The following is a 14,868-nucleotide window of genomic DNA, read 5'->3' on the forward strand; positions in this document are numbered from 1 at the left end:
AAACAGAAACCCCTCTCGGGCCAATAGAGGGTAAAGCCCTTTGTTCAAGTTCTAAAGACACCATTTAAAGGAACACTCCTAGTTACCTGAAGTCGGGAAGGAGTGAATTTTATCTTGTATTATTATGTTTGACCACTCTCACCCATACAAATTAAAAGACAATCCCTCGTGAATAGGAGTTCAAAATACACTCAAGACTAAGACTAAGTTGCCTAGGTTATCCAATTAAAATAGGAACCAAACTAGTCAATGACGTTACATCTAGTGGTTACTATTTCGTGGTTCGGTCTTATGCAAACTCATTGCATAGGATACTTCACTTGCATGTCACCTACACGAACACATTGGAGCATTTCGTTTGTAATAAATACAAAGTGGATCATATCCACAGTATAAGCAGGATAAGGTATCGAATCTTATCCCTATACTATAGACCTTTAGGTTGTTTCTTGAACATTGATCCTTATATGTCTCCACATACAATTCAAGACTCATAAGACAACCCTAGATGTTAGTTATTGGGTTATTAAGACAAAAAAAAAATACAACACAATCAATAACATTTATTGAATTAACATGGATAACTCTTTAGTGATGACGGTCAGTTGATAACATTTACTATAGAGTTTTAGGGCATAAAACTTAACAGGTACCTAGGCAGCTTGAAGGAAACTTTAAGTTCAATCTAGTAAAAAAAACTTTTGAACTACATTATGACTTGATCCATGTTCATTATAAAGGGTATGTAGGCAGATTGAAGAAAATTCAAGTTCAATCCAGTAAGAAAAAAAAAAAAAAAACTCAATTGAACTACATTATGATTTGATCTCTTTCTTTAAGGGTACATAGGCAACTTAAAAAAATTTAAGTTCAATCCATAACATATTATCCAATAATAATAATAATAATAATAAATAAAGGTGCCACAACCCCTTAATTGTGACATTACAAAATTGACATTGTTCATTCTCATTGAAGAATGAACTCTAAATTGAAGACTTTCATCTCTATTGGGGGCAAAGCAATAAATTGAAGATGTTCATCCCTACTAGGAAGGTGATATAGTAAATTGAAGGCACACGTTACTTTGTAGAAGACTATACAATTTGGATGCATGCCAAAAAGGTCTTTGCTGAAATATTTGTTCAATCTTCTCTTTGCTCTCTTACATAAGAAGTTTTTTAAGTGTTGGGTGTTGCTTGCTTCAAGTTCAAGGCATCACCATACTAAATTTTGACACTTCATCTTCAACATTGGAGCTTCATTCACCTGAGGCAACATTTCATCTTCAAAGTTCAAGATCGAAAGTCGTTTTCCTCCTCTTCAAGTTTAGGGGCTTCGTTGATGCTCCTCCATCTTCAAGTTTAGGGGCTTCGTCGATGCTCCTCCATCTTCAAGCTTAGGGGCTTCGTCGATACTCCTCCATCTTCAAGCTTAGGGGCTTCGTCGATACTCCTCCATCTTCAAGCTTAGGGGCTTCGTCGATACTCCTCCATCTTTAAGTTTAGGGGCTTCGTCAATTCGATGCTCCTCCATCTTCAAGTTCAGAGGCCATTCTGGCGTGGCTCACTTCATCTCTCATTTCAAAATCAATGACGTCTCTGCTTTATCTTCAAAGCTCAACGACGTATTCACTTCACCTTTAGAGCTTGGTGTCGATATTTTTGTCGTTGTCTCTTCTTCAAAGCTTGGGGTCAATGACTTTGGTCACCACCTTACTTTCAAGCTTGGTTCTTGTTTTCAAGATTTGTTGGTAACTTCATTGTCGCCTCATTTTAAGCTTTGGTGATTTCTTCGCTTCTACCATCCTTAAACCATGATGATGAGGATCAAAGAGTGACATAATAAGGTTGTTTAGACCTTTCTGAGGTCATTTCTATGTGAACCATGATAACAAGGATCAAGAAGTGGCATAATAAGGTTATTTAGACCTAGGGTCATCCCTATGTACATGAACCAAGTCGTGATGATAAGGATCAAAGAGTGGCATAATAGAGTTGTTTAGACCTTTTTGGGCTCATCCCTATGTGAACCAAACCATGGTAACAAGGATTAAGGAATGACATAATAGGGTTGTCTAGACTTTCTAGGGTCATCCCTAGTGAACCAAACCATAGTAACAAGGATCAAGGAGTGACATAATATGGTTATTTAGATCTTTCTAGGTCATCCTTATATGAACCAAACCACAGTACCAAGGATCAAGGATTGACATAATAGGATTATTTAGACCTTTATGAGTCATCCCTATGTGAACCAAACCATGGTAGCAAGGATCAAGGAGTGACATAATAGGATTGTTTAGACCTTCATGGGTCATCCAAACCATGGTAACAATGATGACATAATAGGGATGTTTAGACCTTTCTAGGGTCATCCCTATGTGAACCAAACCATGATGATAAGGATCAAGGGGTGAGATAATGTTTGGACCTTTTTAGAGTCATCCTATGTGAACCAAACCAATCAACATAATAAGGTTGTTTAGACCTTTCTGGGTCATCTCTATGTGAACCAAACCATGATAATAAGGATAAGGAAGGACATAATAGAGTTGTTTAGACCTTTCTGTGGTGGTCAAGACATTTATGAAAAAAAATCTACCTATTACAAAGATATGCAGAAGTCGATAAGATAAAAAAATGTTACTCCTTCAAATGAAGGCATTAAAAAATGGGGCAAGTTAGTAAAAGAAATAATAAACAAAATCTCAAATAAAAAAGAAAAGAAGAAAAAAACGTGTAAAGGAAAGACAAAAGAAATAAAAAAAGCTAAAAGAAGGAAAAGAAGAAATCGATTTCGGCCATACTCAACAACGACGCTTAGATTAATGCAGGTATCTTGATCATGGCAGTAAAGGAAGGAAAAAGGGAAAAAAAAAAGATGAGCATAAAGAAAAAATCCAAAAGTGGACAAGAAAAGAAAAAGAGGAAAAAGAAACCAAAAGAAGGAAATAGAAAATAAAAGAAAAGTGGATGAAGGAGAGGAAGCAAACTAAATTGAGAAGAGAGTGGAGAAGAACAGGGATGGTGCTGAGAATTTGCCCCAAAAAAAAAAGAAGGATTAAGTTGACTTACCTTGGCAATTCAGTGAGTACAAATTCCCTAAACCAAGCAAGCACGAGTCTTGAAGCTTCAGTAGCTGCAATTGACAAAATATAACACGATTTAAAGGATGAGGAAAGGAGGATTCAATGCAAATCCAGAGTCATCTAGCTCGTTGCAAAAAAAAAAAAAAAAAAAAAAAATTAAGCATAATTGGCCAATTTATAGACAAATTTGTGATCTTGGATTGAAAGAAATATCTTAAATCAATTTGGATTTGAATTAGATTACAGAGAAATCTTGTTTAAATTTTAGTTAGAGTTAAATCTTTTCCTTCAAATTGGATTTGGGCATATTATCTCAAATTCAATTTATGGATTTTTTTATCTCAAGCCAAACTAGATTGTAGATAAAATCCTAAATTCATTCCAAATTAAAATTTGACGATATTTTAGATTTTATACCAATTCAAATCATCCAATTTTGTCTTCAAATCTTCCATTTTTGTCCTCAAATCAAATTATATCGTGGATAAAACCTCAAATTCATATCAAATTCGGTCATATTCCAAATTTTATCTCAAATTCAAATCATTCAAGTTTAAATTTTTATACTCAAGTCAAATTAAATTGGGGATAATACCTTCAATTTATCTCAAATTTAAATAGGGAACATAATCCAAAATTTTGTCCCATAAAATTGAGTGAAATTCAAATTTCATCTCCATCTTCATTCCAAGTTCAAGCCAAACACTTTGGATAGAAGTCCAAATTTTACTCCAAATTAAATTTTGAATTAAGTGGAGCATAAATTTTTCTCAAATTCAAACCAAAGTTTATGCCAAGAAAATCAAATCAAAACTAAACTTAAATTCACGTTTTGATAAGTTGGCATAAAAAAAATTAGGTGTCAAACACACAAAATTCAAGTCAAGTCTATGTACCACATTCATAGTTTGATTAAATTGACATGTCAAATAGAGCAAAAATCAAGAATATATTACTTGTATTTTGAATTCAACTTTATCTTTTTCGAGATTCAGTCACTCATACATTGCATAAATCTCGAAAAAAATGGAGAAAAAATTTGGACAAATCACAAATTGTCACGTCATTTACCAAATTAATGATGAAATTACAAATCTCTAGTTTGATACTAATTAAAAGTTGGCATGTGTCCCAAATTGAGATTGGAGACATAAATTGGCTAATCGCTATGATGCGTTTTTATCACGACTGCTAGATTGAAAGAAATTAATTTGGTTCAATTTTATTTGGGTTAAAGTCCAATTGAACCCAAAAATAAGTTTAATTGTGCCTAAATGTCAACATTGGCCCAAATGAAATTAATTGGACCCAAGGACCAAGTTTATGGACCAACAAAGCCGAAGCCCATGAGTCCTCCCAGAGAACTCTTCATTCTCTTCATTTGATGTAGTCAGAAATTTTACACTCTAGATGGCCTGGAGAGAATTCTACCAATAATCAGAAGACTCGTTAACTCTTCAAACTAACCATACTTGAAAACTGAAGTCCTTTGGAGATATAAGCATTCTTCTGAGACTTCAACTCCAAGAACATCGCACGCTCCGCTTCCTCAAATCAAGTGTATGCATTCAATTGAGAAAGAATCAAAGGATCAAGTACTAGAGATCCAATCACGTTTCAACACAAATCAACACCACGAAACAAGTTTCTCCAGAAACATCGTACGAATAGTTAGATCATATGATGTTAAATTTACCTTCACTCGGGAGCTTAAACTTTTGAATCAATTGGTGACTTAAGATGTACTTTGTTCTTAAATACTACTATTATAGCAAGCAAAAAATTAGGCTACATGAATTGAAATTAAGCATATGATATAATATTAAATTTACCTTCACCCACCAATTTAAGTTTTTTGGTCAATAAATGATTTAATGAAACAAGAGAATGTGAAACCTCCCTTAAACTTTGAAATACTTTGGCTTAAATTGAGAGTTTAGATCCTATATTTTTAGTTTTTGTTTATTTGGTCTTTGGACTTTAGAAGGTATATAACACTCCCTAATCTTTTAAATTTGTATTTATTTGTTTTATGAACTTTTAAAAGTGTTTAATATATTTTTAAACTTTAAATTTTATTTCTAACATATTCTTAACGTTTTAATTTTGTGTCAAATAGGTTCTTTGTTTTTTAAATTCACATGCTTATCGAATAATAAATTTAATTTAATTTTATATCTAATATATTATGGATCATTTTAGATCGAGAGTTACAGATCTAAAACGTATAGAATGCTAGGGATAAACTTGGAATACACCAATCACATGAAGATCCAAAGAGTGCAGGAAATTGGTCAAGAGAAAAGCACACAAGAAAGAGAGAAAATTGGGTTGAGAGGCCCAATATGTCCACCTCGGCCTTGGAGGTCAATTCCTCCGCAATGGAAATACCCAGTTCCCGAGGCCACAAATTTATTTCACATAATGGAGCCCGAACCAACCGCTTTGAGTATGATTAGAATGGGTCAAGAGAAATTTTAGGGGTATTTGTTTCAAGGGTTGGGATTGGATGGATTAGGCATCCTAAACCTAACCCTTGTTTAGGGTATGGATTTAGGAAATCTTGGCTTCCTACCTCTTTTTTCCATGGTTTGAATATTGTTTACTTCAAACACATGGGTTACCCCTCCTTTTTTTAAAACAAAATTTAATATAAGAAATACATCGACCAACCTCTAAACACCACTTTCGGTGACCATCGTGGCTAACTCTGGTCACCTCCCTTTGACGATCGCTATCGGCCAGTTCCGACAGCCACCTCTATCGAACGACGTCGACCAACTTCGGCGACCGCCGTCGACCAACTCCATCCACTACCTTTGACAACGGCCACCAGCCTCCAGTTGCCACCTCCTACGACTATCATCGGCCGAACTCCAGCTACCACCTTGGCGATCGCCACCAGCCAACTTTGGGTGCCACCTTGGTAATCGTCGTCGGCTAACCTCCAGTAACCACTAGCCAACTCCAACCACCATAAACCAACCTCTGGCAACCTCCCTTCCCCCACACTGGCAAAATTGTGGCCACCAACTCCATTGGCCACCCTCCGACGGCCACCTTTGACGACCCCCACCAACCAACCTTGAAAAACATTAATAAAAAATACTTTTAGTCTATAACAAACTAGACAAATTTGTATATAAAAACACTTTTAAGAAAGAATTACAATACATGTATGTTTTTTTTTTTTATTTTAATGAGTTTTTATCAAAAGTGTTTAATTAAAAATGAATTTTTGAAAGATATTTTTTTTTAAGTCATTCCAAACATGTCAATAGACTGCAATTGTATAGTATGAATTTTTAATAACATTTCAATTTTTTTGTTTGTCAATTTAACTAGCTCGAAGACTTAGAATCATTTTCTAAACGTAAAGATTAAAAATGCTTAAAACAACTTAACGACCAAATAAAAACTAAAACTCAAAATTTATGATTTTTTATTCCTCAAATGTAATTTGATAAGATAAAAAAAAATATAGTTTCATTCATTGAATCTAATATTAAAATACTAGTTTATTTCAATTTTAAGTTAGCGTAATATGGTAAAAAAAAAAAATTGAACATTTTCAAATTAGTTCAAGTTACAAAAGTCTGTGAAATTTTATTTCAAAATCTAGTAAGATAAAAATATCAAATTATTAAAACAATAAATTAAATAAAATTACAAATTTAGTCAAAATCTCTCTATTTCAAAGTTTTTTTTAAAAAATATTTTTCTAAATTTTTTAGTTTATTTTAAACTTAACTTTATTGAAATAATTAAGATGAAAAATTTAAACTAATCTAAAATCTAACCAGTAATTAAATACAATAAAATATTTCTCAAACTAAATATTTATAAATCTGCACTTCATTCCTAGACTACTGCATTCTAAACACAAACTTCTTAAACTCGGACTTCCAAAACCTGCACTCCAAACACAGTTTTCTTAAATTCAGGTTACTTAAACCTCCCGCCTAATCCCAGGCTCAAACACATGCTTTAGGGTTCATTCCTCTATAAAAGAATATCATGACACCACGAAAGGTAAGTTAATCTTCCTCAAAAAAAAAAAATTATTTTGACTCTTTGCCAGATTTTGCCATCAACATAATATATCATTATTATCACTAATTTGTAATTGTAATTGTATCAAGAAATTATTATACACTTCTTTAAAAATTCAAAAACCAAACATAATTAAAAGTTCAAAGCTCATTAGACATTTCTCTAGGAAATAAGATCATAATTTAATAAATACTCTTTTTATTTTAAAGCGTAATTGGAAAATATTTTTTGAAATTACTTTAAAAAAAAAAGAATTAAAAAATGATTTGAAGAATTTTTCCAAAAAATTATATTTTTGGATTTTTTTTTTTCAAAGAAAAAGTCACTTTTACATTTATAAAAAAAAACTCACTTTTACATTTATTACCTTTATCCTAAGATAATAAAAAGGAAAATCTAAATTTACTTTTCAAACCTCAATAATGTGAACTTTAAATTTTAGTTTTATTCAATTTTCAACATTAAAATATTTCAATTAATGTGATAATATTCGAAACATATTGGCTAATTTGCTATGACACGGTTCAAAGAGTCGGGCAAACGAGTCAGGACCAACAAGCCACTATAGTCATTTTTCTTTTCATTGTCATTGTCATTACATTTTGTTTCCTTTCCACTCAAGTGAATGGGAATATATTTTCTTCATATATAATGGTGCTCTGAGAATGAACAAATAAAATGTTGTGAGCCAAAAACCAAATTTCCCAAATCACTATCCAAAAAGAAAAAAAAAGTTACAAATTCAACTGAAAAAAAAAAGAAAAGAAAAGAAAAGAGGTTGAACTAATAGGTATTGTAATCAATGCTGCAACTTTGCTTTTAAAGCTTCAATGACAGCTGAAAAGTCTTGATCGCTAAGTCCATGAGATTTGGCTACCTTGTACAGTTCATTGGCAGCAGCAGCAATAGGAGTGGATTGAGAGACAGATTCTGCCAAACCCAGAGCAAGTCTTAGATCCTGCCACAGAAGCCCTCCCTCTCTTTAGAGAAAAGAAAAAAAAAATATGTATAACGAGGTTTCAAGACATTACTTAAACAAGAACAAGGTTACTACTAACCTTCTGCTGATGTTTCAAGGGGAAGGCAGTGGGGTAATGGGATTTGATCATTGCTGGTCCTTTGAGTTTGTACATTGGTGCACTAATGGCCCCCTGAGAAATTACCTGTATTTCAAAATTTATAGGGATTATTCCCAACCCGTCACTCGACCAATGAAGTTATCTTTGTCGCACGTGATAAGGCCAAAATTCACGGTGAGTGTTTCACAAGAATAAAATCATTCTAGTGAAGTTCGGAGAATTTGAATAATTTTGGACATGGAATGGGATTTTTATGAATGTTATTGGTAATATACCTCCACGACATCGTTTGGGTCGAGTCCTACTTTCTCACTGAGAAGCAGTCCTTCAGAAAAAGCTGCCATCATGCTACAATTTTGTAAAATAAGGAGAGCAATTGTCAAGAATCAAGATATTAGTTAGAAGTTTAGTACAAGATTGATTGTAAAATTTGGGCCAAACCTTCCCATGATCATGTTGACTACTAATTTCATGGCAGCTCCATTTCCAACGTCGCCAAGATAAAATCTCGACTAACAGTATAGATACAAATGGTTAAGTTTGTATCATCATGCTTGAGACATCCATAAATGGTGAAAAAGGTAGTCAATTATACCTTCCCCATGATGTCCAGAAACGGAGCAACAGTTTCATAGAGAGATTTGTCACCTGAATATGCAGCTACTACATCAAAATCGTAATCCTCCTATAATAGGATAATAAACACTAGCTCTGAGGGATAAAGAAATACCTTATGATACAGAAACCAAAAGGAAAACATCACCAGAAATTTAAGAGACTGATCCTATTATTTAAACAACTCAACCTGAACAACTCTATCATCTCGGTTTATAGTTCAAGTGACTAGGTAAAACTATTGAATAAGGCAAAGAATATGACCAATTTCTGACCTGCAGTAAGAAATATCAGCTGTCCATCTTCTGCTGGCTTTTTGGAACCCGAAACAGGAGCCTAGAGGGAAATTCCAAGAGCTGGGTTAAATTTCACTTGATACTCTAATCATGTCCGCAAATATCCCTACTGTAACAGTCTTTATATACATTATAATTGCTATTTTACAATCGATATTGAATTGCCCAACCTCCAAAAACAAAGCTCCAGCATCTTTTATACGTGCACTGATCAACTTGGAAGTGGTATCGTCAACTGTTGAAACATCCACATATCTGCCAGAGACGACAAATGAGATTATGTGAATGAAACTTAAACTAAATAATGATAGTATATGCATGCACACATGACAACTACACAAGGAAGGAAACTTTATTCAGAACAGTAAATAATGTTTGGAAGTGGAAACTGGATTTTGATCATTACTTCTATTGCTTGTTTTGTGAACTCAACTTGGTAGTCTTTTGAAGATTTTTGGCATGTGTGCAAGTCATAATAGATCATGTTATTCATGATGAAGGATCACCTGCCTTACTGGGATAAGGGAGGGACCCTTAGTGTGCAGGCTTGTTGGCTATTCAACAGAACATTTCGCATGAGTGAACTTTTGGAGAAGCTGAGAACTATTGAGGGAACTGGGGCAGTGTAGTCTATGACTAGAAGTCTATCCCCGAGTATCGATCCTAAGGATTTTTGTAACTAACCTTTGACTCTTAATTCTCGACAACTTGAGCTTCTTCTCTTCTCTTTTCTTTTCTTTTTTTTTTTTTATCAATCTCTAGTTTGTTTTCATTGCAAGGCCCTTTTTGCTGTGGGGTTTTCTGCTTTTTTGTATGACCCATTAATGCTTTTCATTTGTCTTGAACAAAGTTTGGTTTTTCATCTGGAAAAAGAGTTTTGAGGATCAATGAAGAATACTCTTATGTGTACACAACCTCGTGGTCCAGAATTGTTGGAAGTATAAAGTATGCTAAAGGTCAGACTGCAAACGAGAAAAAGCAATACCCTTTTCCTGGAGCCATTCCACTTGCAGCTCCATTTTCCCCGCAAGCAACATCCAGCTGAAAAAAACCTCAAATTCAAGCTGGTTATAACTGAGAAAACAACCCAATCTAGATACAAAAAATGCACTATACTCACTGCACTGTTAGGATCAGCAAGCATTGCAAATGTGACATCACAAGATGCTGCTACTTCCTGAGGAGAAGACTGGTATCTGTATAACCCGATTTATTTGAATATTAATGGGAAATTTCCAGATCATTTTTATAGGAAACAAAACTACATTTTCATTGGAAGAATGGAAAACCAAAATCCTACGAAAATCAAAGGAGTTCAGAAGTCTTCTACTCTTCTACAAAAGGCACAAGTAAAAGGAAGTCCATGATCATAGACTTGCATAAGACGCTCCAAGGACAACTGAACATCAAGCAAAAACACAGTTCTCCTAAATATTCCATACTGCCTCCTTTTTTCTTGATCTGAAAAGCCTCTTATTCATCTAGCCAAACTTTCTGCAAGATGGCCCTAATACCGTTGAGCTGCAAAAAAGATTGCTTTCTTTTTGTGGAAGTGACATGCAAAGAGCACAATTAGTCTCTACTTCCTACGTGCAATGGCCTTGTCAAGTTAAAAGTTAGAAAAAATTATGTCAAAGAGCCATAATGAAAGGGCACCAAATGAAGGAATGATTCGCTGTTCCGCCAACTCTTTAACACATCACACACCAGCAAGTAGAGAGGCATAAGTTCAGATTTTCTGGTTAAATTTTATCCAGTATACAGACCACCAAAGAGGAGAGCCCAGACAAAATTCTTGACCTTCTGGTTCTTAGGATAATTCCAGTTGACCTTTATCACCTCCCATAGTTGGGGAGTGGAGGGGGAAAAGCTGAACACCCTGCAGCTTGAGGAAATATCCGGTCCTCTGTCATTGAGGTGTACAAGGGGAAAAAAAGACTAATTTTGAAGTGTATTTCAAATGGCTCTCCTTCACACATAAATTCCACCAAGAAAAAGATCGACAACAGGACAAGATATCATTAATTTCACACTAAGGAGCCAGAATCTTACTTTGCGCCCAAGTTGATGAGAGGATCACATTTGCTCTTGGTCCTATTCCAAACAGTCACGTCACAGCTGCCATAAACCAGTTTGATAAGAAGTATGATGAACAGGGTGTAAATTAGTACGTAGTAGCAACAGAAACAGCTAAAGGAAAACATATGAAAAATACCCTGCCAGTTCCTTCAAATTACAATGAGGTAGAAGCTTTTTTTTTTTTTTTTTTTTTTTTTTTTTTTTTTTTTTTTTTTTTTTTTTTTTTTTTTTTTTTCATTTTGATAAGAATAACAACTTTCATTGAGAAAAAAAAATGAAAGAATACAAGGGCAAACAAAAACACCCTGCCCATAAAAGCAACCTTTTACAAAAAAGGAGTCCAACTATGCAAAATGACACCTATAGGGTAATTACAAAAGGTCTTCAAAACCGAAGCTCACAAAGAAACATGAAAGCGAACCATCGACCAAACCTCACTAGGGTCTTTATCCACACCCCTAAAAGTCCTACTATTTCGCTCCCCCCACAAAACCCAAACAATAGTACACACCCTCGCAAGCCACAAAAAGCAACCCTTCTCCCCCCTAGGCGGATTGAGGAGGAACTCCTTGATCATAGCAACAAAATCTCGCTGACGAGCGAACAAAACGCCAAACTCCTGGACAAAACGCTCCCAAACAGAGCTAGCAAACTCGCAATGCCAAAGAATATGATCTAGATTTTCCTCTATCTTCCGATAAAGGATGCAATAGAATGGTCCAACAAGCGAGGAAGGCTTCTTGGAAAGACGATCCATCGTAATCATACAGCCATGTAACACCTGCCAAGTGAAAAACCTCACCTTTCTAGGAACCTTAATCCTCCAAAGGACCGAAAAGACCGAGACACCTAAGGGAGAATGGTCCACAAGACTCTGAAAAAAAAGGCATACAAGAGAACCCTTCCAAAGGATTGGGTCTCCAAACCTTCACATCCCTTCTCCCAAGCCTAAAGGAGTAATTTTCAAGCAAAGAAAGAAGAGAAACGACGTCCAACATCTTCCTATTGGAAAGTTAGGAAAAAACCCAAAAGAAAAGGAACATGAGGTTGAAGTTAATTAAAGCTCAAAAGTCAGCAGTAAAATTTTTCAATGTTTATCAGAACATACACGGCCACAATTTTAAGCCAAGTTTCATTAAGAAAATCAGTATTAATGTTGCATCATACAAATTCAAACTGCTACAGATGACAACTATTAATGAAACATTAATCAAGGAACACCACAGTACCCAGATTTTATAAGATTTTGTGCCATTGGTGCACCCATGATTCCAAGACCCAGGAAGCCAACACGCAGCTCTTCTGTTGATAAATAAATAAAATAAATGAAGAAGAAGAAGAAGAAGCTTGTGTTAAGATAATAGCAAATAGTTCACTCAGAAAATATATGAGGTATTACTAAAGTTCGTATGAAAGCCATACACTAGTACATTAGGCTAACAGGATGGTCTAGATCTTATCTATGCACTCAACTGTAACTACTTTCTTAGATATGTGTTTCGTGGAGGTTATAAATTTAAAAATATATATTAAATTATCAAACCATACTAAATCAAGAATTTTCATAGCAATTTTTTAAACACTTATTCAATTCTGAAGTTACATGTGAGATTCCATAAAGAAACACAAGGCTCGTGTCCAGTAAAACAAATGTCACTTCGAGTAATAGCTTTTTCTGGAACTTATTTGATTTTGAAGTTACACTCGACTTAACAACTAAGAAGTAATACAAGGATTATCTAATAGGCAAAAGAAAATGCACTCATTGCTAAAATAATGAGTTCAAATAACAATTAAGTCCTAAAACATCAATATACAACAATTTATTCACTATACTTTTAAGTTTATAAAAATGTATTCCCGTAATTTCAAATTTGTAACAATTTAGCCCATAACTTGACAAATCTCATCAAAATGAAGTTCAATTTTTATTATGCAGTTTATAAACACATTTAGTCCTTAATTAATGTATGAATTGCATGTAAACAATCTCCATTAAATCTTAACAATATTTTACATGCTTGAGATAGATCATTACAAATTTAGAAAGTAGGGGAGTAAATGGTTAGGAGTAAATTATTGTAAATTTACAAGTCCATGGACTAATTCTTTTCAAACTCTAAATTGTTATCATGATGAAGTACTAGAACCAAATGTATTCTTTTAACTGTATAGAAACAATGAAAATTTAAATATTTCTTCAAAGATAGACGTCAAAAGTTAAATTTTGTAATATCATATCTCAAATTGAATTTCAGTACATTTCTTCTGCCTTCCATAGCTACCTCTTTTCTTTTTCTTTTTCCCTAATAATCTCCTATCCCTAGCCTCTTCCAAGAAAATTACATCAACATTCTTTGGTAATTGAAACCGGACAGGTCGATTCATAAGAAAACCTGAGAATTCTACTAATATTCAAATGCAGAACCAAAACGAAACCAACGTGCTTAAAGCTACAAAGGGGGTAAAAGTATTAATCAAGGGAAGTAAAAAAAAAGATTGAGCAAATTATTACCTTTACCAGAAGAAGCATTGGATGCTTGAGCAGAGAAAGCCTTAAAAGAGAGAGAGAAGGAGGGTTTGGTGGGGAAGTAGAAAATGGGTCTGGTTCCAAATTGAAGTGGAAGGTGAGGGCAAAAGCTCGAGGACATGGCCATGGCAGTTGATGATAGATGCTGACTGTAGGGGGCTCTGACCAAGAATGTCATCTCATGGCCACAGGGAACTAAAAGCTATAGTGCGAATTCGATGGCTGAGAAGAAGCACGCTCTTTTAGGTGAATTTTTTGGAGCGTATCTGTGAAATTTTTGGAGCGTATCTGTGAAATTTTTGGAGCGTATTCGAGGATAAAGATAAGAGTTAAAATAATGGTCGAGCAAGAGCTAAGAGCATGAAGCCGCTATCCGTCCATGACACAGTCCGTTGGGCTTGGCAAAGATCAATCTGTGCTTTGTATGGATTTTTCATTTTTGGATTTCTATGTAGGAGACCTCAAGAATAGGCATATACATTAATATTTTGAACATTTCACATTTTTTTTTAAAAAAAATCTATTAACCTCCCTATTTTTAATATATTTATTTATTTATTTATTTCTCTCTCCTCCAGGTATACTTCTCTCTTTCGTATATATTCTCTCTCCATTGCATCATCTCTCACCCATGCATATGTTATCTCTCACCCATGCATATGTTTCATATATTTTCTCCCCATAATTCATGCCCATTTTTTTCTTTCCTTATCTTTTCTCCTTCCCCCTCCCTCTCTTTTCTCCTTCTGGTGTCGTGAGTTATAGGCGGTAGATGATGACGTGGGCGAATTAATGGCTCGACACAAGGTGACACGAACGACTTGAGACAAATCGATGGCGCAGACGAATCGATGGATGACGGGCTGAGCATATTCGATTGACGGCATGAAAAAACGAGCAAATCCGACTACAACGATGGGGAGAGAGATCCGTGGCAGTCATGGCTAAAGAAGAGATGAAGATCGAGAGTTATGTATTATAAACCCCCATATGAAGATGAACTTTATTTTTTCCTATTTTTTATATATACTGTGATATATATATGTATTTTTTTTTAGCTTTTGTATGAAATCTGATATATACTTATTTGTTTATTTGATATAAACGAGTGTTTTTTTTTATTTA

At 34.4% G+C, this 14,868-nt stretch overlaps 1 protein-coding gene across 3 annotated transcripts; it reads right to left on the reverse strand.

Annotated features, from left to right (window-relative positions):
• Nucleotides 1-7,689: 7,689 nt before the first annotated feature.
• On the reverse strand, nucleotides 7,690-14,164 carry LOC120091751 (glyoxylate/succinic semialdehyde reductase 2, chloroplastic-like). Of its 3 annotated transcripts, none has more exons than XM_039049871.1 (12): nucleotides 13,729-13,921; nucleotides 12,443-12,515; nucleotides 11,187-11,252; nucleotides 10,255-10,330; nucleotides 10,120-10,175; nucleotides 9,305-9,389; nucleotides 9,114-9,174; nucleotides 8,819-8,871; nucleotides 8,665-8,735; nucleotides 8,499-8,571; nucleotides 8,203-8,307; nucleotides 7,690-8,102 (listed from the first exon to the last, which is right to left on the reverse strand). In XM_039049871.1, exons 1-12 carry the CDS (start codon nucleotides 13,919-13,921, stop codon nucleotides 7,944-7,946), a joined length of 1,071 nt encoding a protein of 356 aa, XP_038905799.1. In that variant the 3' UTR covers nucleotides 7,690-7,943. The 3 variants fall into 3 exon arrangements, with proteins under 3 accessions (XP_038905799.1, XP_038905815.1, XP_038905807.1); XM_039049879.1 differs by having other exon boundaries at nucleotides 7,944-8,102; nucleotides 12,443-12,512; nucleotides 13,729-14,164; XM_039049887.1 differs by lacking the exons at nucleotides 10,120-10,175; nucleotides 10,255-10,330 and having other exon boundaries at nucleotides 13,729-14,156.
• Between the last annotated feature and the right edge of the window lie 704 nt (nucleotides 14,165-14,868).

This window comes from Benincasa hispida, chromosome 1 (assembly GCF_009727055.1).
Source record: "Benincasa hispida cultivar B227 chromosome 1, ASM972705v1, whole genome shotgun sequence".
NCBI lineage: Eukaryota > Viridiplantae > Streptophyta > Magnoliopsida > Cucurbitales > Cucurbitaceae > Benincasa > Benincasa hispida.

What these genes read in the sequence shown, in the direction of transcription:
- LOC120091751 (XM_039049871.1), bottom strand. Translation starts at nt 13,921, where the DNA reads ATGACATTCTTGGTCAGAGCCCCCTACAGTCAGCATCTATCATCAACT. An exon ending in GGAATGGCTCCAGGAAAAGG is followed by an intron (nt 9,390 to 10,119) that starts GTATTGCTTTTT and finishes CGTCTCTGGCAG; the next exon opens with ATATGTGGATGTTTCAACAG. An exon ending in ACCCAAACGATGTCGTGGAG is followed by an intron (nt 8,308 to 8,498) that starts GTATATTACCAA and finishes TTTGAAATACAG; the next exon opens with GTAATTTCTCAGGGGGCCAT.